General features: G+C 45.4%; 1 protein-coding gene across 1 annotated transcript; it reads left to right on the top strand.

Annotated features, from left to right (window-relative positions):
- Positions 1-128: 128 nt before the first annotated feature.
- On the top strand, positions 129-22,933 carry NTMT2 (N-terminal Xaa-Pro-Lys N-methyltransferase 2). The gene is made up of 4 exons (XM_083743996.1): positions 129-383; positions 7,956-8,131; positions 17,235-17,484; positions 21,522-22,933. The coding sequence occupies exons 1-4, from the start codon at positions 230-232 to the stop codon at positions 21,809-21,811; spliced, it is 870 nt and encodes a 289-aa protein (XP_083600122.1). The 5' UTR covers positions 129-229; the 3' UTR covers positions 21,812-22,933.
- The last annotated feature ends 1,158 nt before the right edge of the window (positions 22,934-24,091 follow it).

Here is a 24,091-nt window from a genome sequence, read left to right as displayed (position 1 = left end):
AAGCAATCTGGCTTTTTATCACTTCCCAGCACCTGCTAGTGCAAGAGCATGACACTTCAGGGATTATTCTGAGCAAGTGTCAGGAGACTCAGGCAGGCAGACAGACAGACAGCCCCATATAGAATGACAGAGATGTACGTGGTTTAAATGACACCACCGGAGCCCTCTGAGAGAGCAGAGAGGTCCCACTTGGCACCCAGGCAACTTCCTCCAGAAAGTCCTGAATAGCATGGAGTATATGGGGGCCCATTTAGCCTTTAAATCACGCTGGCACAAGACAGATGAGGAACTCTGTCGACACAGCATGTCCTTCATCCTCCACAAGGCAATTCGGAACGATTTTTTCCAGAGTTACCTCTACCTTCTGGAGCGGCTGCCTCTGGGTGAGTAAGCTGAAAAGCAGCAGCAGTGTTGAGTGGCTTGCCAGAGTATGCTTGGCTTCTGAAAAGAAGAGCAGGGTTTTGGACCTCTGGTTGAAAATTTTTCAGAGATGTGAAATTAATCAATTCATTTGCTCTTGAAATACTGATTTGCCGTCATCTTTAAATGTGATACGGAGGGTAGTCAACTAGCAAAATAAATCTTGGCAGTACATCTCCAAATGTTTAATTATTGCTGAAGGAAGTATCTGTGAGCTCCATTAATCAGTGCCACTGACCAGTTGTTAATGGCCCGATTGCAGATTAAAAATTGATATTGGAACACCCCCAGAATCCATCACCAAGGTTTGACCAGTTTCCCTTTCCCCCTGCCTGCCTGCTTCTGTCTCTTGCATGCCCCTATAGTTGCAGGTTGTGTTAGAAAGGTATGGGTACAGTCTGCTAGTACTATGAGTCAGTGGGTTGGTTCACACATAACACTAAGGGCCCGTCCATGTTTTTCTTTGCCTTGTTATTTCCCCCCAGGAAAGCCAGCAGTTTAGCACTGAATCGGAACAAACAGCAACTGGGTCTTCTGCAGATGACCGTTTGTTCTGATTTAGCACTAGAGAGCATTTTTTTACCATGGGAAAGCAGCAAAGGAAAAACTAATCGGAAACAAGTCTAGAAAGCACGGGGCAAGCAGAAAATCGCTCAGACCCATGTTTTCTATGCATGGGACGGGTATGCGAGCCCTAAGTCAAACTCTTGGCTTAGAGCGAATATACCACAAGCCTGCAGGTCCCCAGAGAGGAGATTGCAGTTGCTGAGCTTCTCCAGCCCTTATGGTGCTATGAGCTAAGCCATGGTTTGGCGTCAAATGTCATCTGAATCTGGGCTTGTAGTTTGCCTCCTTCAGACAAACAGAACAAATTTTGGTTACAGCTCATGGCTTGTCTAATGCAAGACAGACCACAGGGCCCAGGTTTGGATAAAACACTATGCCAAACCATGATGCAAAGCCTCTGTTTCCTCCCTGGGGACCTCCTTGCCCACATATTCATGCTAAACCATGATTTGCCTTAGTGTGTCATATGGACCAGGTCAGTGAGTAACGCCAGGAAGAAATTAGAATTTGCAGAGAGCAGTCGTCAGGGTCTCTTCCCACTCGACAATTCTATGATTCTGCTGTGTCTTGCGTTTGAAATTCACTTGTATGCTGCTCCCTTTTAAGATCTGCTAATGTACACAGGGTAAACTGTTACTAGAGCAAAGGGAATGTGCGAGACAGTGGGAACAGTAGGAGAAGACTAAGACTAAGATAAAACCTAATTCACCTCATCCGATAGCCAAAGCAACAGTAAAACATGACAATATACAGTGGTACCTCTGGTTGCGAATGGGATCCGTTCCCGAGGCCCGTTCGCAATATGAAAAGAGCGCAACCCGCAGTGGCGCATCTGTGCATGCGCAGGTCACGATTCGCTGCTTCTGTGCATGCATGTGACGTCATTTTGCGCATCTGCGCATGCACGAGCGGTGAAACCTGGAAGTAACCCTTTCCGGTACTTCTGGGTCACCGCGGGACCTGAAAGAACGTAACATGAAGCGGACGTAACCAGAGGTATGACTGTACACAGAAAAAAGGAAATTTAGTATAAGAGCAGAGTTTAGGGTCCTGAATCAAGAGTCAGATAGTGGGCCTTATCCCGATTGCCCCTCCTAAGAACCTAGCAACCTTTGAGCAGTGGGAGAAGCTAAGAGGTGATACTGGACTCAGCTACATTGGCAAAGAAAAAAACACTTTCTATGCATTGTTTATGCATTCTAACACTGTGACACCAGATGGCGCTGTGGAGTTCCATTTTTGCCAACCTGATTTCTCATACAAAGTTTAAAACGCATTTAATTGAAATGCTTCTTGGATGTGTCCAGATCCAGCCATTGTCCGTTCCCATGTGTCCTCAGCATTTTTGAAAGTCCACGGCTAATGCTGATACATATAGAATCATAGAACTGTAGAGTTGGAAGGGACCCCAAAGGTCATCTGTGTGATACAGGAGTCTCAACTAAAGCAAACAAAACAGATCACAGACTCTCCAAGTGTCCCTATTTTCCAGGGACATCCCTGATTTAGAGAAGACATCCCGGTTTCTGATTGATCCCATAATATCCCACTTTTCCTTAGGATGTCCTTATTTTCATGGACAGAATGTTGGAGGCTATGGAGTTATCTAACCCCTGAGCTGTCTGAAGGCAATCCTGTATAGGGAAGGATTTATTTTTTTTTTTAAAAAGCTTAATGTTTTATTATGTTTTATATATGTTGGAAGCTGTCCGAGTGGCTGGGCCAACCCAGTAAGATGTGTGGGGTATAAATAGTAAAATTATTGTGGAATGGGATGTCCCTATTTTCATCGGAGAAATGTTGGAGGGTATGAGATGGCCTTCCAACTTTTGCTTAAAAACCTTCAAGGAAGGAGAGTCCACAGCCTTCCGAAGGATTCTGTCCCACTGTCAAACAGTTCCTACTGTCAGAAAGTTTTTTCCCTGATGTTTAGTCCTTTCTTGCAATTTGAAGCTATTGGCTTGTGTCCTACCCTCTATAGCAGGAGAAAACAAGCTTGCTCCATCTTCCCTGTGACAACCCTTGAGATACATGGCTATCAGATCTCCTCTCAGTCTCCTCTTTTCCAGGATAAACATGCCCAGCTCCCTTAACCATTCCTGATCAGGCTTGGTTTCCAGACCCTTGATCATCTTGGTCCTCCTCCTCTGTACACATTCCAGCTTGTCCACACCCTTCTTAAAATGTGGGGCCAAAATCGGACACAGGACTCCTGAGTGTGGTCTGACCAAGGCAGAATAGAGAGGTACTATGACTTCCCTTGATCTGGATGCATTTGTTGCTGCTGCATATAGCAACATTGACTGGGTTCCCATAGGATCTACAGTCAAGACACAAGATACCAGGTTTAAGGTGCTGGTTTTGACCTTTAAAGCCCTTTGTGGCTTAGGGCCCTCATATTTATGGGACTGCCTCTCCTGGTATGCCCCACAGAGGACTTTAAGGTCCATGAATAATCATAGTTTAGAGGTCCAGGGCCCTAAGGAAGTCAGATTGTCCTCCACCAGGGCCAGGGCCTTCTCAGTGATGGCTCCGACCTGGTGGAATGCTCTGTCCCAGGAGACTAGGGCCCTGCAGGATTTAACTTCCTTCTGCAGGGCCTGTAATAAAGAGCTATCCTACCTGGCTTTCAATTTGAACTTAGCCTGATCTTTTATTCCCCTTCCTTCCCTCTCCCTCCCCTTTTTATGAAGATTACCCGCTCTGGGATCCCACAGCTAATTCTTTCCTGGTCTCCTCACTGGCCCAAATAGGACTAATTTAGCCAGCTAGCCCTGGTGATCTTCCAATGTTTATTGGATGGATTTCCCCCCTAAATTGATTTTTGAATTCTGAATTTATTGTTATTCATGTTTTATACTGTATTTTATTTAGTTTTTTGTTGTATCAATTAAGTGTTTTAAATTTGTTGTTAGCCGCCCTGAGCCCAGTTTCCTGACCCGGGAAGGGCGGGGTATAAATAAAAAATTATTATTATTATTATTTATTATATCCCATTCGGGACCCCTAGTTTGCATGGATGCACACCACTGTTCTAGTGGTACCTACTATATCCTGTACCTGGCTCTGCAAACAACATTAAAGTTCCTTTTCCTTACATAAGGGAGAAGGACTAGATGCATTGTCTAGTAAAAATGCTTAACACATTTGCAGAGCAAACCCCTGTGGTGCATGATCTTGTGAAGCTAAACAGCCAGACGCTTGGTTGCAATAGCTGTCACATACCTCTTAAATATCTGAAGCACAGTCAGCACAGAACTGTCATTCATGCAGCGATCATGAAGCAAGCAAAGGAGGAACTTTGTATACCATACAATTTTTAACAATGACCGCTCCCCGCATAAAACGGGGGGCGCCCTTTGCGTAGACGCGCGCAGCCCCTGGATCTGGAACGGCTCCATCAACACAGGCTTGGCTTCACCTTCCCCCAGGTGGGATACCTGGAGGTCTCTGCCTACCTCAATCAGTTGTCCAATCCCGCCTGGGGGAAGCGTTGCCAAGGAGACCAGGCCAGGTAGGGGAGAGACTACCTGCCTACACAATAGAGGGAGGATCTTACCTGGGAATCCTCACTTGGGTCCAGACAATTTTTAACAATAACTAGAACATTTTGAATTATGGGGCTGGAGGAGACTCTTGAGAGTCCCATGGACTGCAAGAAGATCAAACCTCTCCATTCTGAAGGAAATCAGCCCTGAGTGCTCACTGGAAGGACAGAGCCTGAAGCTGAGGCTCCAATACTTTGGCCACCTCATGAGAAGAGAAGACTCCCTGGAAAAGACCCTGATGCTGGGAAAGATGGAGGGCACAAGGAGAAGGGGATGGCAGAGGACGAGATGGTTGGACAGTGTTCTCGAAGCTACCAGCATGACCAAACTGCGGGAGGCAGTGGAAGACAGGAGTGCCTGGCGTGCTCTGGTCCATGGGGTCACGAAGAGTCACTTCGTGAACGGTGAACAACCTTGTCATTGTCCTCCAAACCCACTTACTTCTTTCTTTTGTTCTGGGATGAGCTTTGAAGCAGGTGGGGGGGGGGAGTGGGTTTTCTGCAGGTTTACAGCATGACTCCTTTTTCATGTCAGCAGAAATCTGCATGTCGTGGGCATCCTAGTATTGGCTGAGGCTTACGATATCGCCAACTTCCAGGGTAGTTTTGCAGCCTTAAAAAAAAAGTTCATTTTTTGTTTGAAAGATAAACATATGTACACAAAATAAATGAGCATGTGTTGCTTTTAAAATGCTTTTATAAGATGGTAAAAGGTAAAGGACGGTTAAGTCCAGTCAAAGGCGACTATGGGGTTGCGGCGCTCATCTCACTTTCAGGCCAAGGGAGCCAGCGTTTGTCCACAGACAGCTTTCCGGGTCATGTGGACAACATGACTGAACCACTTCTGGTACAACGGAACACCGTGACGGAAACCAGAATGCATGGAAACACTGTTTACATTCCCGCAGCAGTGGTACCTATTTATCTACTTGCACTGGTGTGCTTTCGAACAACTAGGTTGGCAGGAGCTGGGGCAGAGTAACGGGAGCTCACCCCGTCGCAGCGATTCGCCAACCTCCTGATCAGCAAGCCCAAGAGGCTCAGTGGTTTAGACCACAGCGCCACCCACATCCCTTATGAGATGAGCAGCCTATGTGGGAATGTGGGGCATGTCTAGACTTGCCTATCAGAAGCAGGTCAGGTCCAGTAATTGATTATCATGGTATGTTCATGTATAACATAAGTTGAGATGCTATGTCTATGCCAGGGGTCAGCAAACTTTTTCAGTAGGGGGCTTGTCCACTCCCTCAGACCTTGTGGGCAGCCAGACTATATTTTGAAGGGAAAAAATAAACGAATTCCTATGCCCCACAAATAACCCAGAGATGCATTTTAAATAAAAGCACACATTCTACTCATGTAAAAACACGCTGATTCCCGGACCGTCCGCAGGCCGGATTGAGAAGGCGATTGGGCCTCATCCGGCCCACGGGCCTTAGGTTGACTACCCCTGGTCTATGCCATGGGCAAAAATCTGACACAACTGCTTTTACAGTGCTCTATCTACATCCGCAAAGTGGCACGGCAGTGTGATTGCTGTCCATTGCGCACCTATCCCACTGTCAATTTCTGTAAACAAGTTTTGCAGAGTTTTTTGGTAGTGCTTACAAACCCGTGAATCCTGTTTGAGTGGAGGCAAAGGTGGCAGAAAATAAATGAGCTGCAATCGTGTCTCTATCATACCACTTCCACAACTTTCTCTTGCCTCTCTTTGAAGGTTTTACAGCTGTGCTGCAGGCTACTACACCCACTCCACTGGAATGGTACTCAAGATAAAATATATCAGATGCTATTTCCTTTCCACAGGTCATATATGGCTATATATGTGTCAAGAGACAGAAAGAAAAGATCCCAGAATTGCACAGCAACGGTTACAGCCCAGTCACCACAACCAGGGGATCATCTGCCATTGTTTGTTTCGATTTGCAAAATTGTTTGAGGCAGAGGATGCAAAAATAAATCACCAGGGGGTGTAAAAACCATCCCAGGTCTGACCTGTGCTGAGTTCAGCACTCACTTGCAGCATACATCTTTCAGGCATAACATAAATATGTAATGGATTAAAGGTTTAATAGTATCCGCTCAGCAGTTGTCTTAAGCAGGTGATGACAAGGAGGGCTGGGAACATTGCTTTTGTTGGAAGGAGCAACAGCCCAGGCATGTTGTTTAGATGAAACTTAAGAGCCCTATTCTCACAGTCTGGCTTGCTGTGAATTATTCCCATTACGTTTTCTTGATGCTTGCAAGGGACGTCGTCATTGTTAAACTGTGCAGTCCCACACTTCTGGATTTGCTGTCAGTAGCAAACGTTAAAGAAAATAAAACTATAAATGACCAATTAAGAGTGCAGTTGGCTTTCTCACAATGTATGTGTTAGCAAAATCACTTGAATAATGCAGAGGGAGGCCAGAGAGAAAAGGAATCCTGATAACACTTGACTGAGGAAACTGAACACAAAAGAATGCAATTTGAGGAGAAAGGAACAGAGAGGCTTTCTCTTTCTTACTTTAAACCTTGTACAAAGCAGGGAGACATACAACCAAAACACAGAGGGGAAATTCCCTCAAAACAACATAGCCAATCAGGGTACATGCTACCTCAGTGAAGATCAGACCACACTGCCACTCTACCAAACAACACATCTACCCTTTCCTCTTGGTTAGCTGACTCACCAACAACGAAATTAACCCATATAACATAACAACATAACATAACATAACATAACATAACATAACATAACATAACATAACATAACATAACATAACATAACATAACATAACAACAACAATAAAAACAACTGCTGTTGCACTTCCAACAATATGTATCACAGCAACTTTTGTTAATGCAGGAGAAAATCCAGAAGATAATGCAATTGTACGTGCAGGCAATGTAGAATGAATTACAAAACAGAAAAGGGCAGCTGCAGTTTCTGCATATGTTATTTGTACAGGGCAAGCATGATGAAAAGGGAGCCGAATGAAAAGGGAGCTTCTGCATCAAGGAGCCTTCTCTATGCACTGAGACTCCTTGTTTGCCCACATTTGAACATTATTTAGCTGTTAATCTCTATTTTCATCGGAGAAATGTTGGAGGGTATGACACCAATACCTCAAGGAGTGCCTCTCCTCACCTGAACTAACCCAGACCTGGAGCCCTGCAAGATCCTTTTGGTTCTGCAACCACAGCCGCCAGAAAAGTGGCAAAGGCACGCAAAGACACCCCTCTTTATCCTTCCCAGATCTGCCTCCCCCCGGCCCCAGCTCTCTGCAACCTGCCGCTTGAGGCAATTGACTCATTGAGGCTAATGGATGGGCCGGCTCTGCTGCCTTCTAACAAGAAGTAATTTTATACATTTTTTTAAAAAATCAGTTTATACAACTGGGAAAGTCCACACACAGTTATTGCTTTTGTCTCTTTGCAGTCAAACTTTACGCTCTGACAAGCGAAGTCATCAACGGTGAGATGCAGTTCTACGCCAGAGCCAAACATTTCTACAAAGAGGTGCCGGCATCGGAAGAAGGCATGATGGGGGATTTCATCGAGTTGTCCAACACAGATATTGAGTCCTCCAGGGAATTTCTTAAGAATTTTGTAGGGGTGAGTTGTGTCTGTCTTTGAAGTTCACATCTCTTTTTATAAACCCCATTGGTTTTATGATGATGCCTCCATTTTGTGCAAGAGAAATATGGAGACCACATTCCTCTTGTCTTTTTTGAGGGGTGTGTGTGTGTAAACGTCTTTGAGGGAAAATAGCCCACAAATTTGAAACTTGCATTTGGAAGTGAGTTGCTCAAATCCAGTCGGCCCTGGGGAGGAGAATTTGATCTTAACTGGCTGTTTACATGTTCGCTGAGGGTAAGGACAGGAAATCACATTTTTCCAATGACAAGATATTTCAATGACACCTTGCAAGAAAGCAGTGATGGTTTTTATACATTTGTTCCGGTCAGCCATGACAATCTGCTACTCTTTATCTCAGAGACTTGAACTGGTTGCACGTTTTCCTGGGTAGCAGTTTTATGTTCCTTCAGTGCGTTTCTCATACCTTCCACCAGGTGTGGCAATGCAATAATATAATTTGGCTGCCCTGAGATGCCTGACTGTCAGTATTTGGTTAATTTTTAAAGAAGGAATAGACCTATACGAAGGAAAAATAACTTTTGGGGAAAAACACACCACTAAGCCTGGGACTCATTTAAGGAAAAGTTAAACAGACTGGAAAGATGTATCTCAGACAACCAGTTGATTTATTTATGTATTTTATTACAGTTCTCAATTGCCTTTCTGCAAAAAATTAGCCCCCAAAGCAATGTAGGAAACCAATAAAAGACATTTAAGCAAACCAAATTTAAAACCAATTAGAAATACACTGCAGAATAGAAATCAATCCATGTTAAATATAAAGGCGATTTTTAAAATGACAACTGAAACCATGCACACAGATGACAGTATCGAAATCCTTCAGTTGTCTGGCAGAGCAGCATGGAAATGTGCCCCCTTCAATGTTGATGGGCTCTCGACTTGCATTAGCCTCAGCCAGGAATGCATAATATGCTCGGCAATGTTTGGAGGGCCACACACCGCAGTCTCTGCTGTGATTTACTCCCAAAGCAAAAAACAAACCCTATGTAAGTGCCTGGAACCCCTGAAAACTCACACCACTCAGAGACAGGGGGGGCATGTACCAATACAGTGGTACCTCGGGTTACAGATGCTTCAGGTTACAGACTCCGCTAACCCAGAAATAGTACCTCGGGTTAAGAACTTTGCTTCAGGATGAGAACAGAAATCGTGCTCCGGCCGCGCAGCGGCAGCAGGAGGCCCCATTAGCTAAAGTGGTGCTTCAGGTTAAGAACAGTTTCAGGTTAAGAACAGACCTCTGGAACGAATTAAGTACTTAACCCGAGGTACCACTGTATAAAAAAGTCACTTGAAAGTAACAAAACTTTTCTGAGAAGATGTCAAAAGGCCCTAATCTACAATATCAATCAGAAATATCTGAAATAATAATAATAATTTAGTTGTAGAGGTTTGTAACTCCTCAGTGGCGCTGGAGCCAGAACAAGGATTAAGTGTAATAAATTCCACTTCAGGGCTGTTTGGTTATCTTAAACAGCTCTCAAGTGGTACTTAATCCTTTCACTCAGTCACTGTGTTCACAGCGACTTTCAGCAGTGATCAAACTGTTCGTTCAGTGACTTGAAAACAGTCACATTTATATGGTTGCTTGTACAGCAAAAAGTTACGAATTTAATCAACCCAAAATTCCAAAGAGCTACTCATTACGTATTTCGATTTCGTTCTCATGCTGTGTTGTCATTTCGTGATTCCTTAGAGCCAAGTCACATCTGGCACCAGCACATAAGGCTTCACATGCAGCAGAGCCATAAAATATGGAGCTTTTCATGGAGCCTTCTCACTCATAGACTCCAGTTCATGCTCAGGGTAAAAGTGCTGGTCCCGTGGGCTAACCGAGAGGCGAGGTCCGAGTCCAGTCCGAGGTCAAAGGTGCGGTATGGAGGCAGTCTGTAAAAGTTGAAGTTGGGTGCAGGGCAGGTAGTCGGGCGAGGTCAGGAGCTCCAGCAGGATAGCAGGACAGGGTTCAGGCAGGAACTGACAACCAACGAAGTTGCTCCCGCAACCTGGGACTGGGGCTGGATGGCTTTTATCTGCCCCGAGGCATAGGGCAGCCTCTGGTGACTCGCCTCTCCTGGCCTGGAGGCGAGCGCTTCTCCTGTGGGAACTTAGTTCCCTCCACCTCTCTGCCCTGAGCCTCTGCAGCTCAGGAGAGGCTGGAGGGTTACCGGACCCAGAGGCAACCTCAGCTTCCCCTGACGGGGCTGAGAGTGAAGCAGCTGCAGGCAATGGGTCCTCCATCACCTCAGGGGCCAGAGCAGACTCAGCTGGTGCCTGCACCTGAGGATCCAGCACAGGTGGGGACCCTTCAGGCTCATGCCCCAGCCCCGGCTCAGCTGGTTCTGGAGGCGGGGACTCCTGTGCAGGCTGGGATTCCTCAGGTTTAGCCTCTGAGTCTGAATCCTAGGCCATCACAGTAAGAGCTAGCATAGGGACCAAGTGACCAAGCCAGGAAGCCAATGGTTCTTATTAATCTTGCCACTGCCAGGAATTTGCTATGTGACCTTAAGCAAGCGATACACTCAACTTCAACTCCCCAATCTGTGATATAGGTATAATAATTCACACCTACCTTTAGGGATGGATGGATGGATGGATGGATGGCTGGATGGATGTGTTGGTCAATTTCTGTTTCTCTGAGTTTCTCGTTTTTCCAGTCTTCAGTTCAGTTCTCCACATTCCCACATCAGTTTATGGGGTGGGGATGGGGAGAATTCATTAGCAATTTTGTGCAGATTTATCCAATATACACATTTGTGTGCAATTTTGTCTATATATACATTTTCACATAGCAATTTTCCTTAATATGCATGCTTGTATGTTATTTTAACTAACACACTTTGCCCTAGCGTGTGCATTTTTTTTTTACACATTGATTGGCCAGAGAACTGCACTACAAAGATTCAGAGAAGTGCAAATATTGAAGGACGGTTGTGTTTTGGCCCACACGTTGTTTCAGAAAGGGCAAATTAGGTAGATTTGCCTTTAAATGAGAACTAAACCAAATTTCTCCTCCATTCCTCACCTACACTGCAGCGATGTTTACAAAAAGATAACATACTTGAAGAACTTTGTGAATTTTGTTATTGTTTAGTCGTTTAGTCGTGTCCGACTCTTCATGACCCCATGGACCAGAGCACACCAGGCACTCCTGTCTTCCACTGCCTCCCGCAGTTTGGTCAAACTCATGCTGGTAGCTTCGAGAACACTGCCCAACCATCTCGTCCTCTGTCGTCCCCTTCTCCTTGTGCCCTCCATCTTTCCCAACATCAGGGTCTTTTCCAGGGGGCCTTCTCTTCTCATAAGGTGGCCAAAGTATTGGAGCCTCAGCTTCAGGCTCTGTCCTTCCAGTGAGCACTCAGGTTTGATCTTCTTGCAGTCCATGGGCTATATAAATATGAAATATAATTACCACGATTCCCTGTTAGAGGAGGGAGGGTGCTCAGTTCAGACTGACCTTCCTTTCCTGTGTATAACCTACATGCCAGGTTTGCATGTGAGTTTAGCTCTAAGTTTTAATAAAGTTCTGTCTTCAAAACTGCCAGCAGTTTCTCTTTGAAACTTGTGACATAAAGCATGGGTGCAATCTATGGATGGTCTCTCACACAGTAACATGAACCATAAGCACCAGGAATGAGTTAAGTCTTAATTCATTATTGGCATTGGTGTTGTGTGTATTTTTGGAGCTTGGCATACGGTTCAAGGAGAGTATCACTGAGAGCTACTCTAAATGAATGGGGACCAAGGAAGTGCAAACTTCTGGTGAAGATTTCATAGTCCTATCGCATGGCTGAAATAGGTGGCTACAAATCTATGATTCTATGATGTGCTAGACAATAACATCCTAGATCCTGTTGAGTACATACTGCTAAATAGATTAAGCCCTTATCCTCAATTCCCCCCACCCACAGCCAGGGAGCACTGTTTAGCATTCAATGAGAGCAAATGGCAATTTGGGTTTTCTTCATGGATAGGATTGTGTTGCCCACTCATTTGCGTGTTCAGACCCAGAACCCCCCCCCCTTAAATAAATTCACACTTGACTCAAATTTTGGTTTGGTTTTTGGCAGAATTTAAGCCACAACTTTATTGATTACAGAAAGTGACTGGTTGCATAGGTTCTGGTTCGACTAGCTCCCTGCCATGCTGGTAGCGCTGACCCAGGGTTCCAGCATAGGTCAGCCAAGGGTGAACACCTGGATAAGCGGAAAGCCAGGAACAGGCTATCTCCGCCACCCAAATGTCCCCCTGGACTCTAACACGGGCACAACCCCATCTCAGGGGTTGACCAAACCATCAAGTCCCTGAATTCCTTTAAGGGAATACCCTTCACATAGGGATGGCGAGAGCGTTCTCCCATCCCTATCACCTGAACCAGAGCCTGTCCGCAACCTTACAATTTGTGACGATTTGCTACGCGGCAGGCGAAACCCAAATGGCACCAGCCAACCAGCAAAGTGGGGGAAATTCCTGCCGTGCCCCTGTCCCAATGACAGACGACGGCATAGCAAGGTCAATCACAGAATGACCTAAATATAGGGAGAGGTGGGCGGGTGTTCTGAATGCATGCACCGAAAGAGGAAGCTCTGGGTCATGTGCATGGGCATAAATAGGTCCCTCAAACCGTACTAGTAGAAAACCTTATTTCTTCTATGTCTGACATTGAGCTGCCTTTTCATTCTGTCTGACTGAGTTCAGTAAAAACTTGAAAGTTTGCAAACTCCTTACCATTAGTAGGTGTTCCAAATACTACCAATATTGTATTGCTGGTTCTATTTAAGATGCTAATATTACAAATAGGGAACTTTATCATTACTGCAAAATAAAATGACCTAATAAATGCTTGATAACAACAACAACAACAACAACAACAACAACAACAATATGCTGCCCATCTGACTGAGTTGCCCCAGTGTCCCAACATCAGCCATTAAAAATTTCCCAATACAGGGTTGCCTTCAGTTGTCTTCTAAAAGTCAGATAGTTGTTTATTTCCTTGACATCTGATGGGAAGGCGTTCCACAGGGTGGGTGTCACTACCGATAAGGCCCTCTGCCTGGTTCCCTGTAGCTTCACTTCTCTCAGTGAGGGAACTGCCAGAAGGCCCTCAGATCTGGACATCAGTGCCCAGGCTGGACAATGGAGGTGGAGATGTTCCTTCAGGTATACAGGTCCAAAGCCATTTAGGGCTTTAGAGGTCAGCACCAACACTTTGATTTGTGCTTGGAAACGTACTAGGAGCCAGTGTAGATCCTTTGGGACTGGTGTTATATGGTCCTGGCGGCTGTTGCCAATCATGTCTAACTGCTGCATTCTGGATTAGCTGAAGTTTCTGAGTCACCTTCAAAGGTAGCCCCATGTAGAGTGCATTGCAGTAGTCCAAGCGGGAGATATTCCACTCCAGCAAGATGGTCTATGGGCAGGTAGTGTCTCAGCCAGTGTATCAGATGGAGCTGGTAGACAGCCGCTCTGGACGCAGAATTAACCTGCACCTTCATGTACAGCTGTGAGATCAAAATGACCCCTAGGCTGCACACTTGGTCCTTAAGGGGCACAGTTACCCCATTCAGGACCAGGGAGTCCCCCACACCTGCCCCCCCAAACAGTACTTCTGTCAGGATTTAACCTCAGTCCATTAACCACCATCCAAATGCTTGCACTACTAGATAACATTTTGTGGCTGTCTGAGCAGGATTGCAGTAGATATAAAAGGTAAAGGTAAAGGTACCCCTGCCCGTACAGGCCAGTCGTGTCCGACTGTAGAGTTGTGCGCCCATCTCACTTAAGAGGCCGGGGGCCAGCGCTGTCCGGAGACACTTCCGGGTCACATGGCCAGCGTGACGAAGCTGCTCTGGCGAGCCAGCACCAGCGCAGCACACGGAAATGCCGTTTACCTTCCTGCTATAAAGTGGTACCTATTTATCTACTTGCACTTAAGGGTGCTTTCGAACTGCTAGATGGGCAGGAGCTGGGACCGAAAGACGGGAACTCACCCTGCCGCGGGGATTCGAACTGCCGATCATATGATCGGCAAGTCCTAGGCACTGAGGTTTTACCCACAGCGCCACCCGCGTCCCGCAGTAGATATTTATTATTCCTAATTCATATTCATTTTCTTTAGTGTGAGTTAATGGAATTTAAAACAACAACGGCAATTGGTGCTGCTGTCCTGCCTTTAACTCCTTCCCAGTTTCCCAGAGTCTCAACTCTATACTGCTTATCATAAATGTAAAAGAAAAGATAAAAAAAAATGTAAGTGAAAGCTGAACTCCCGTTCCCAACACTGTCTATTCAGTGAGTGTGCTTAGGTGTAAATTAAAATGATTCCACGTGCTCTGTTATTCTGATGGATTTGCATATGCCTATTCAGTTGCATTTATAACACCTGAAATTTCTTGTGTCTCTGAAATTCATCATAGGATGTTATACAAAATGCTCTGCTTTGTGAATATAATTGGAAGTGTGGAACCAATAGGCAAAATCAGAGTTTACCAAACGCCTCCCTCTCCCCGCATCGACTCCTTGAAAATTGCTGAGGTTCTTTGTAGCCGTAGCCATTGTCATGTGATATATGCCCTGTGAGTTTTGACTGGTTTTTAAAAATTGCTTTCCATTTGTTCATATGGTGTTTTATCGTATTGCAACAACTTGAATTTGGTAGGATTCACACTGAACGATCCCCGCTGCTGTGCTTGCAGCACAGAACAACCGAGGAGGTGGCGTCTGTGTGTATTCTCCATAAGTGTGTGCATGCAAAGTGCGTACACCCACTTTTGGCTGGTGTGCAGCTCTTAGATTTAACAGGTTAGCCACTCCTGAGTTAGAGACTTTGTGTACTTCTAAAATGGGATCTTGTCCTAAAGGTGATAGTAGAGATTCAGTACAGCCGGTCGTTTCAACAATTGTTGCCTCTGGCATGAAAACCACCTGTTATAGCTAGAAGTTCAAAATCATGCCAAAAAATTGCAAGTAGATAAATAGGTACCGCTCCGGCGGGAAGGTAAACAGTGTTTCTGTGCGCTCCTATGGTTTCGCCAGAAGCGGCTTAGTCATGCTAGCCACATGACCCGGAAAAACTGTCTGCGGACAAACGCCAGCTCCCTCGGCCTGTAAAGCAAGATGAGCGCCACAACCCCAGAGTCACCTGCAACTGGACTTAACGGTCAGGGGTCCTTTACCTTTTTAAATACCTGCCTGGGGATTTGACATCTGCTCCCATGACATCTGCGCGAGAACTAAGGACTCTTCTTCTTCTTCTCCTTCTAAAAAAAGTACTGTTTTTTTTGCTCTATAAGACTCACTTTTTCCCTCCTAAAAATAAGGGGAAATGTGTGTGCTTCTTATGGAGTGAATGCAGGCTGCGCAGCTATCCCAGAAGCCAGAACAGCAAGAGGGATCGCTGCTTTCGCTGCACAGTGATCCCTCTTGCTGTTCTGCCTTCTGGGATTCAGAATATTTTTTTCTTGTTTTCCTCCTCCAAAAACTAGGTGCGTCTTATGGTCTAGTGCGTCTTATAGAGCGAAAAATACGGTAAATTAAATTGTGTTGCCTGCTTATGTTGAGGGCAGCCCCATCGGCAGCGCAAAGTGGGAAGGGGCAGAATGCCCCCTGAGCTCATTCTACAATTACTCTTTGCAACCAGGGATATTTATAGCTATGACACTGTCTGTTTGCCCCTGGTTTGACCTTAATAATCTGCTGAATTAATCACTGAAGCACAGCCCAAGTAGAAATGGCATATGGGCACCTGACATGATTTACAACTATTAGTAATGTTAGAGGGAGACTATTTAGAGCCAAACTCTGCCCTACGATAGCTCCTATATATGTGGCGCCAATGGTTTGGAGGGGACTTTAACTTCATTGCTCCTGGGGTATCGTGGAACAACAGGGAAGCAATTTCCATGTGAATCTGTTGTTATTCTATATATCCCCAAAGGGTCAATGGGGGGGGGCAGCTATAGGGGGCGGAAAGGGTTTCTGCCCCCTTGAATAAGGCATGGGGAATGTATATAATGTATTTGAAAAATGATTGCAAACAATTACACACATTAGTGGGATAGGCAGAAACCTTGTAGTAAAAAAACCGAATAACGGATTGATTAAGGCTTTATAATTGGAATTTTTGAGAAGATGCAAAGGGAAAATAATAACATAAGGATCCATAAAAGTGGCCTTCTAAATCGCCTTCTAAATCCGGCCCGTGGACAGTCCGGGAATCAGTGTGTTTTTACATGAGTAGAACATGTCCTTTTATTTAAAATGCATCTCTGGGTTATTTGTGGGGCCTGCCTGGTGTTTTTACATGAGTAGAATGTGTGCATTTATTTAAAATGCATCTCTGGGTTATTTGTGGGGCCTGCCTGGTGTTTTTACATGAGTAGAATGTGTGCATTTATTTAAATCTCTGGGTTATTTGTCGGGCATAGGAATTCGTTCATTATTTTTTAAAAAATCAAAATATAGTCCGGCCCCCCACAAGGTCTGAGGGACAGTGGAAAAAGACTGCTGAAAAAGTTTGCTGACCCCTGGGATATGTTGTTTGTATTCTGTTTCTTTTTGTCTTTTGTCTTTTGCTTTTTGGTTATTGTTTGTAAAATAGAAAATGCAAAAGCAATTTATTTGTTTTTTTAAAGAAGGAAAGGGTTTTGTATCTGGTGTGAATGCTTTGGGCAATCCACTGTGTGGTGTAATGGTTAAGAGCAGTGGACTCATAATCTGGTGAACTGGGTTCGATTCCCCGCTCCTCCACATGCAGCTGCTGGGTGATCTTGGGCCAGTCACACTTCTTTGAAGTCTCTCAGCCCCACTCACCTCACAGAGTGTTTGTTGTGGGGGAGGAAGGGAAAGGAGAATGTTAGCCGCTTTGAGACTCCTTATGATAGTGATAAAGCGGGATATCAAATCCAAGCTCTTCTTCTCTTCTTCTTCTTCTTCTCTTCCTTGCATCTTTCAACAATAACAGAAGGACAAGACTGGCCTTGCAAGATTTCGGTAAGGTTTACTGAGGTAATGAGTGTGAGAGGCCAGAGCATTCAAGCACTCTTTTTCATGCTCTCCACAGGGGCCTGGCAAAGCGGGCACCGACTTCGCTCTTGACTGCGGCTCAGGAATAGGGAGGGTGAGCAAACATGTCCTTCTTCCCTTATTCAAGCACGTGGAGCTGGTGGACATGATGGATGTTTTTCTGACAGAAGCTCAGAACTACTTGCAGGGTCAGGGAGAAAAAGTCGACATGTACTATTGCTGCAGCCTCCAGGAATTCACGCCAACGCCTAGGAAATACGACGTCATCTGGATCCAGTGGGTTTCAGGTCAGTTCTGCCATCTGGTTCCCCATGTAAAAACGAGTGAGCAAGAGAAGCTATGGGGAGGGCACATAACTGGTCATCTTTGCGAGTGACACAGGATATGCAGCAGCGAGGAGCTGTCCACGCTTCTGCTCTTCCTGTACCTAGGAAGCATGGGTCAAAGTGGTTTTCTGCTTGTCTCGTTGTCTGCTTTCTAACCGTGGGTAGGAGCACTTTTGTCTCTGCTTCGCTGCTTTCCCCCTAAAAACATGTTCTTTAGTGCTGAATTGGAACAAATGGCAACCCACCACCATTTGTTCTGATTCAGCACTAATAATAATAATAATGATAATAATAATAATATATTTCTACCCTACTCTGGATGGCTTACAACAAAAGATTAAAAATACATTAAAACATCTGTCATTAAAAACGTCCCTAAACAGGGCTGCCTTCAGATGTCTTCTAAATATCATATACAGTGGTACCTCGGGTTACATACGCTTCAGGTTACAGACTCCGCTAACCCAAAAATAGTACCTCGGGTTAAGAACTTTGCTTCAGGATGAGAACAGAAATCGTGCTCTGGCGGCGTGGCAGCAGCAAGGGGCCCCATTAGCTAAAGTGGTGCTTCAGGTTAAGAACAGTTTCAGGTTAAGAACGGACCTCCGGAACGAATTAAGTACTTAACCCGAGGTACCACTGTAGTTGTTTATTACTTTGACATCTGATGGGAGGGCGTTCCACAGGGCGGGCGGCACTACTGAGAAGGCCCTCTGCCTGGTTCCCTGTAACTTCGCTCCTCACAGTGAGGGAACCACAATGGGGGTGGAGACGCTCCTTCAGGTATACTGGACCGAGGCCGTTTAGGGCTTTAAAGGTCACCACCAACACTTTGAATTGTGCTCGGAAATGTACTGGGAGCCAATATAGGTCTTTCAAGACTGGTGTTATATGGTCTCGGTGGCCACTCCCAGTCACCAGTCTAGCTGCCACATTCTGGATTAGTTGTAGTTTCCATGTCACCTTCACGTAGAACATGTTGCAATAGTCCATGTGGGAAATAACTAGGCTATGCACCATTCTGGTGAGACAGTCTCTAGGCGGGTAGGGTCTCAGCCTGGTTACCAGATGGAGCTGGTAGACACCTGCCCTTGACACAGAATTGACCTGCACCTCCATGGACAACTGTGAGTTCAAAATGACTCCCAGGCTGCGCACCTGCTCCTTCAGTGGCACAGTTGCCCCATTCAGGACCAGGGAGTCCCCCATATCCACTCGCTCCTGTCCCCCAAGAACAGTAATTCTGTCTTGTCAGGATTCAACCTCAATCTATTAGCTGCCATCCATCCTCCAACTGCCTCCAGGCACTCACACAGGACCTTCACCGCCTTCACTTCACGCCGTCGAGACCACATAACACCGGTCTTGAAAGACCTACATTGGCTCCCAGTACATTTCCGAGCACAATTCAAACTGTTGGTGTTGACCTTTAATTTATTAACACTTTTCTGTGGAGCCTAGTCACGTGTGTTTCTTGTAAGCAAATAACGTCCAATTGTTCTTTTTTTAATATGTGAAAAATTTTCCTCCTTTTTTCCGGAATGTTACAGCCATTTATGTTCCAACTCAAGAGTTGCAGAGACATCCTGAATGAATCTGGTTATTTATCTGGGGGTGGTACCTTATTCGCTGAATCTTCAGAATCCAAGGGTGCAGGTTCCTCTGGTGTTTCAGGCCCTGAAGGTAGTCCAATTCCTTTTTGAAGGTCCTCTCCGTACGCGATCAGAAATTTATCTCTATCTTCCAGTGATCTGATTTTAATCTTCTTCCCTCTAAAAGTGAAAGACAATCCCTGAGGAAAATCCCACCTGAAAATGATTGAATGATTGTTGGTGTTGACCTTTAAAGCCCTAAACAGCCTCGGCCCAGTATACCTGAAGGAGCGTGTCCACCCCCATCGTTCTGCCCGGACGCTGAGGTCCAGCACCAAGGGCCTTCTGGCGGTTCCCTCATTGCAAGAAGCAAAGCTACAGGGAACCAGGTGGTGGGCCTTCTTGCTAGTGGCGCCTGCCCTGTGGAACGCCCTCCCATCAGATGTCAAAGAGATAAACAACTACCTAACATTTAGAAGACATCTGAAGGCAGCTCAGTTCAGGGAAGTTTTCAATGTGTGACATTCTAGATGGGCAGAGTACAAATAGTAGGGTACCCAGATGGGCAGGGTACAAATAAATTATTATTATTATTATTATTATTATTATTATTATTATTCACTGGTTCCGATTTAAAAGAGAGGAAGGGCAGCTTTCACTGGGCAAGAGGTGGTGCAAACTTAGGTGTGAATAAGCCCTAGGCATCAGTGGACCAAATGTCCTCTGGCTACCTCTCTCCATCTTTCCTCCTACCTTGTACAGACCATGGCCACACACTGCATCACAGGCCTCAGGTACAGAACCAAGGTCTACTGAACAAGGGTTTATATCTAGAAGATCCAACTCAGTGCACTTGGTATAAGGCACCTTCCCATTTTCCTAACAAAACTCCCTGGGTAGTCAGTGCTTACAGCACAGGGATGTGGTCCAATACTGCCCTCTATCTGGGTCACACCCCTTTCTCTATCTGGGTCACACCCCTTGACAAAGCCATTTCCGCCCTGGGAGGAGAGGGGGTTGCGGGCAAAACCCTCCTCCCACACACGCAAGGGCGGGACCTTGCCCCCGCGTGAACAGGGAATCCCCGGGCGTGCCTTCCACCCCGTCCGCCCTCTTTCCCCTTCCCAGCTGAGTGGTTTTCCCATCCCACCCACCCTTTAGGATTAGCTAGCTATGACCTTGCTATGGACTTCGGTTGGTTGCCGCAAGGGGCCTGGTAGGAATTTTTCCAATTTGGCACACTTCGTGCCTTTTGGTTTTTTCGCCTACCTCGTAGCAAACGTCACAACTTCCACGGTATTGGCGGTTAGGCATTGGCAGGGGTTAATTGTTATGCAAATGAATGGGGGGAAGGAAGCGCCATCACCTTCCCCAATGGAAAGGGTAGTCCGGTAGAGGACTCCGGGGGGCGTTGCCTGGTCCGAAACCTAGGGAGGTAAGGGCCCCCGGCACACCCCCGAGCGGTGACTCCCATGGGATCCTAGTTGGCGTACTTCAACAGGACTTCCACGGCTTGTGGACAACCCTTCCCGGTCCCCATGCCGGGTAGTCGATAGGAGCCAATGCCTAAGGCCAATACCTTTCAATTCTGTAATCAATAAAGTTGTGGCCTTTTTATGCCCATTAACCTTAAATAATGTGTCCAGTGTCTTCATTTCTCATGGGGGAGGGGACTTGCCACGCAACCCTTTTCTGGACCCACCTCCAATGTATTTGTCTCCTTGGAATGCATCCTTGAACTGCAAAGCAGTCTTTTGCATGAGGATAGGCTTGCTTTTTCTGTCCAGTTCCTCTGGAGAGCAACAGAATGCCATCAGGACCCATTGCTCCAAAGGGGACTTGCTCTCTGAGCGTTCAAAATATGTAGTGGCAAGGAGCCCTGCAAACCAGCTGCTTAGAATGTGGGTCACTGGATATCCTATTTTAGAAGTTTTTAAATGAAAAATGGGGACGACGATGACAGAATAGCTGCAAACCTTGAATCCCCTCATAATTTCTTAGTCCCATTTCATCTGAGATCTGGGACGGACCAGAATTTACATGTCCATGCGTCCCTAACCAAAGCGTGCCACAGTGAAGCAGTTGTGGAGTTTGCAGAATATTAAGTATAGTTATTTGTTAGACATTCCTGGATGATGCTAAGCGGGGGGGGGGGGGGGTTTGCAATCTACTCCTCTGATAACTAGCTTGCCCCCTGCTCTCATTTCAGAAATCAGAGATGTAAGGCAGTGCTCCCTCCCCAAAAAAACAATTACTTTGCCCCTATTCTGTCTCTTGTGGCAATATTGCACAAAATTTGAAATAATAAATATTGCATCTACACCTTAAAGAACTTCACACTGTTGCAAGGCTGAAGCCACCGTTCCGACGAAAAGTATAGCCCTGTTCTGTTTTGACCTCCTGCAGGAAACCTGACCGATAAGGATTTACTGGGGTTTTTCATTCGGTGCCAGGATGGTTTGAAGGAGAACGGCATTATTATTCTGAAGGACAACGTGGCACGGGAGGGCTGTGTCCTCGATCCGTTGGACAGCAGTGTCATCCGAGATCTGAACATCCTCAGTAGTCTTATTGAAAAGAGCGGCCTCACCATCGTGAGACGGGAAAAACAAGAGGGCTTTCCTGAGCAGTGTGTACCAGTCTGGATGATAGCCATGCAGAAGAACCCCACCCATATGAGAAATGGGATGTTGTAAGGGCCATTGACATAGGGCTGGAATTCAGGGCAACAAAGTGGGGGGAATTGAAGTAGTGTTTCCAGGCTGGATTTCTTGTTGTAAAACAGCAGCGGCACTCCCATGTTTTTCCTCTGCAGTTTCCATGGTTTTTGGAGCTCAGAAGAATGGTTGTCATTCTTTCTAATGCAATGAGTGTAGAGGACCCATCAAACAGCTGTCCTATGCAGTTTGATAATGGCTGGAATAGCATCTACTCTAGCCATTTCCTTCTCTGCCATTTGCCTCTCTTCTCTTGGAATCAACTCTTATCACGTTAACCCTTCTCTTTCAAAACAGCAATGCCAACACCCCACTCAGGTGTGTACAGCAACACGGAAAAGTGACTTGAAGCATGGCAGGGGAAACAATCTCACTGAGTTTTAAGCTGCTGGTGTGTACATGTGATTGTGATTGGAAGTGTACAGATCATGTTTCCTGAAATATCTCATTATGGCTAGAAGGGCCAAGGCAGAGTTACATGGAGCTTTGTGATGACTTCCTTTTGGGTTTTAATCTCAACCAGCTTCTTCACATCTGAGCAGAAGAAGAAGAGGTTACTTAATAAGTTACTTAATCTGTTCCCCTTTGGTTGTTTTCAGCTCTAAACTGCCCCCTTTAAACTGCTTTTTTTTCCCCGTAAGAAAAAATGTACAGCTATTTTTGTTGGTTTGTTTTGTTCTCCTTCACACACTGCTCTGTTCCTAACTTACGGATGTTCCTTGCTCCTTTCTGTTGGGCATTATCTAGAATAGTATTCAAGGTATTCATTCTGCGGTGTTTCCACAAAGTTTGAGATTCGGAGGCGCATGAGTAACTCGAATGCCAGTGGCAATTGTTGCTTGAAAACCTGGATGCATGCAACTGGGAGTTCATAGTTTCTTATCACCTCAGACAAATTCTCTCCACCACAAAATGATACTAAGCTTGTTCGTAGATGTGCAGTTGTTCCGCCATGTCTGCTGCTGCTATCCACCCCCAACAAGAACACACAGAGACTTCTCAAGTTTCAGTTTCCTGCAAGCTCCTGTTTCCGGCAATAAGTCCTCAGTTGGTTTTTAGCTCATTGAAACGGTAAAATACCGGTGTTCTCTGAAGCTTTTGCCATAGTAATGTATTCAAACACAGAATTTTATGCACATTTAGCTTTAAACTTTAAACAACCCACAGAAGAAATAGAAGCAGAATATGTGGAATGAAAATGTTTTTGATTAGCTCCCTCTGGCTTTGATACAATGGTCCATATGCTACATATTCAGGAAGATTCAGTCAAATGACTACAAGGTTATCTGACAATAGATGAGGAATTTAGTTATTTCTTTGACGATGACAATTAAAATATTCTGTTTTGGTTGCATGCCTTAGCCAAACTATGGTAGTATAGGCGTACCCAAGCACTTGTAGGAGTCTAGGCATTAAGAGTATGTTTATTTATTTTTATTTATTCATTGAATTTATACCACACCATTCCTCCCCAATGAGCCTGTGGTAGCCAGGGAGGCTAAACCTCCCCATCTTTCTCTAGTTTTGTATAAATGGAAGCAGGTGGTTGGAGTCAGGTTACCAGACGTCCCCGGATTTACAAATCAGTCCCCTGACAAACTCCATCCCCTTCAACTGAAGTTGAAAAGTGTCCCCGGATTCATTGGGAAAAAAAATCTGGTAACCTTAGGTTGGAGCCACTTTTAAAGCTAAAATTTATTTCATTGTTCCATGTAATCACATTATTTCTCCAAAGACCCTGGGGTACTTCACTCCCTTTTATTGTCACAACAGTCCTGTGAGGTGGGTTGAACCCAAGACGTAGTAACTCGCTAAGATCATACAGCAAAATGCATGGCTATTGGCAGAATAAGAGTAGAGATCTTTTGCCCGCATCTTTACTACAGCAATGAAAGTAGCTCTAGTTTGTCAATAACTGAGTTACTGAGCATTCATCCAGATTTTATTGAGGGTGTTTATATATCTTCCTGTTAATTGTTCATCCATTCCTCCATTCCAAACTTTTCAATGCATTTCCCCATCACTACCAAAAAAAGATTTAAAAAATTGTGCTTGAGTGCTTTAAAAAGATAAAGGTAAAGGTAAAGGACACCTGACAGTTAAGTCCAGTCGCGGACGACTCTGGGGTTGCGCTCTCATCTCGCTCTATAGGCCGAGGGAGCCAATGTTTGTCTGCAGACAGTTTTTCCGGGTCATGTGGCCAACATGACTAAGCCACTTCTGGTGAACCAGAGTAGCACGCGGAAACGCCATTTACCT

Source organism: Podarcis gaigeae (assembly GCF_964106915.1).
Source record: "Podarcis gaigeae genome assembly, chromosome: 6".
NCBI classification, from domain to species: Eukaryota; Metazoa; Chordata; class Lepidosauria; order Squamata; family Lacertidae; genus Podarcis; species Podarcis gaigeae.
Note: the sequence above shows the minus strand (reverse complement) of the source record. Positions and strands in the feature narration are given on the sequence as shown.

Excerpts from the sequence above, each read along its gene's own strand:
- NTMT2 (XM_083743996.1), top strand. The coding sequence starts at position 230 with ATGGAGTATATGGGGGCCCATTTAGCCTTTAAATCACGCTGGCACAAG. Across the intron at positions 384-7,955 it reads TCTGGAGCGGCTGCCTCTGG|TCAAACTTTACGCTCTGACA; the intron begins GTGAGTAAGCTG and ends GTCTCTTTGCAG. Across the intron at positions 17,485-21,521 it reads CTGGATCCAGTGGGTTTCAG|GAAACCTGACCGATAAGGAT; the intron begins GTCAGTTCTGCC and ends GACCTCCTGCAG.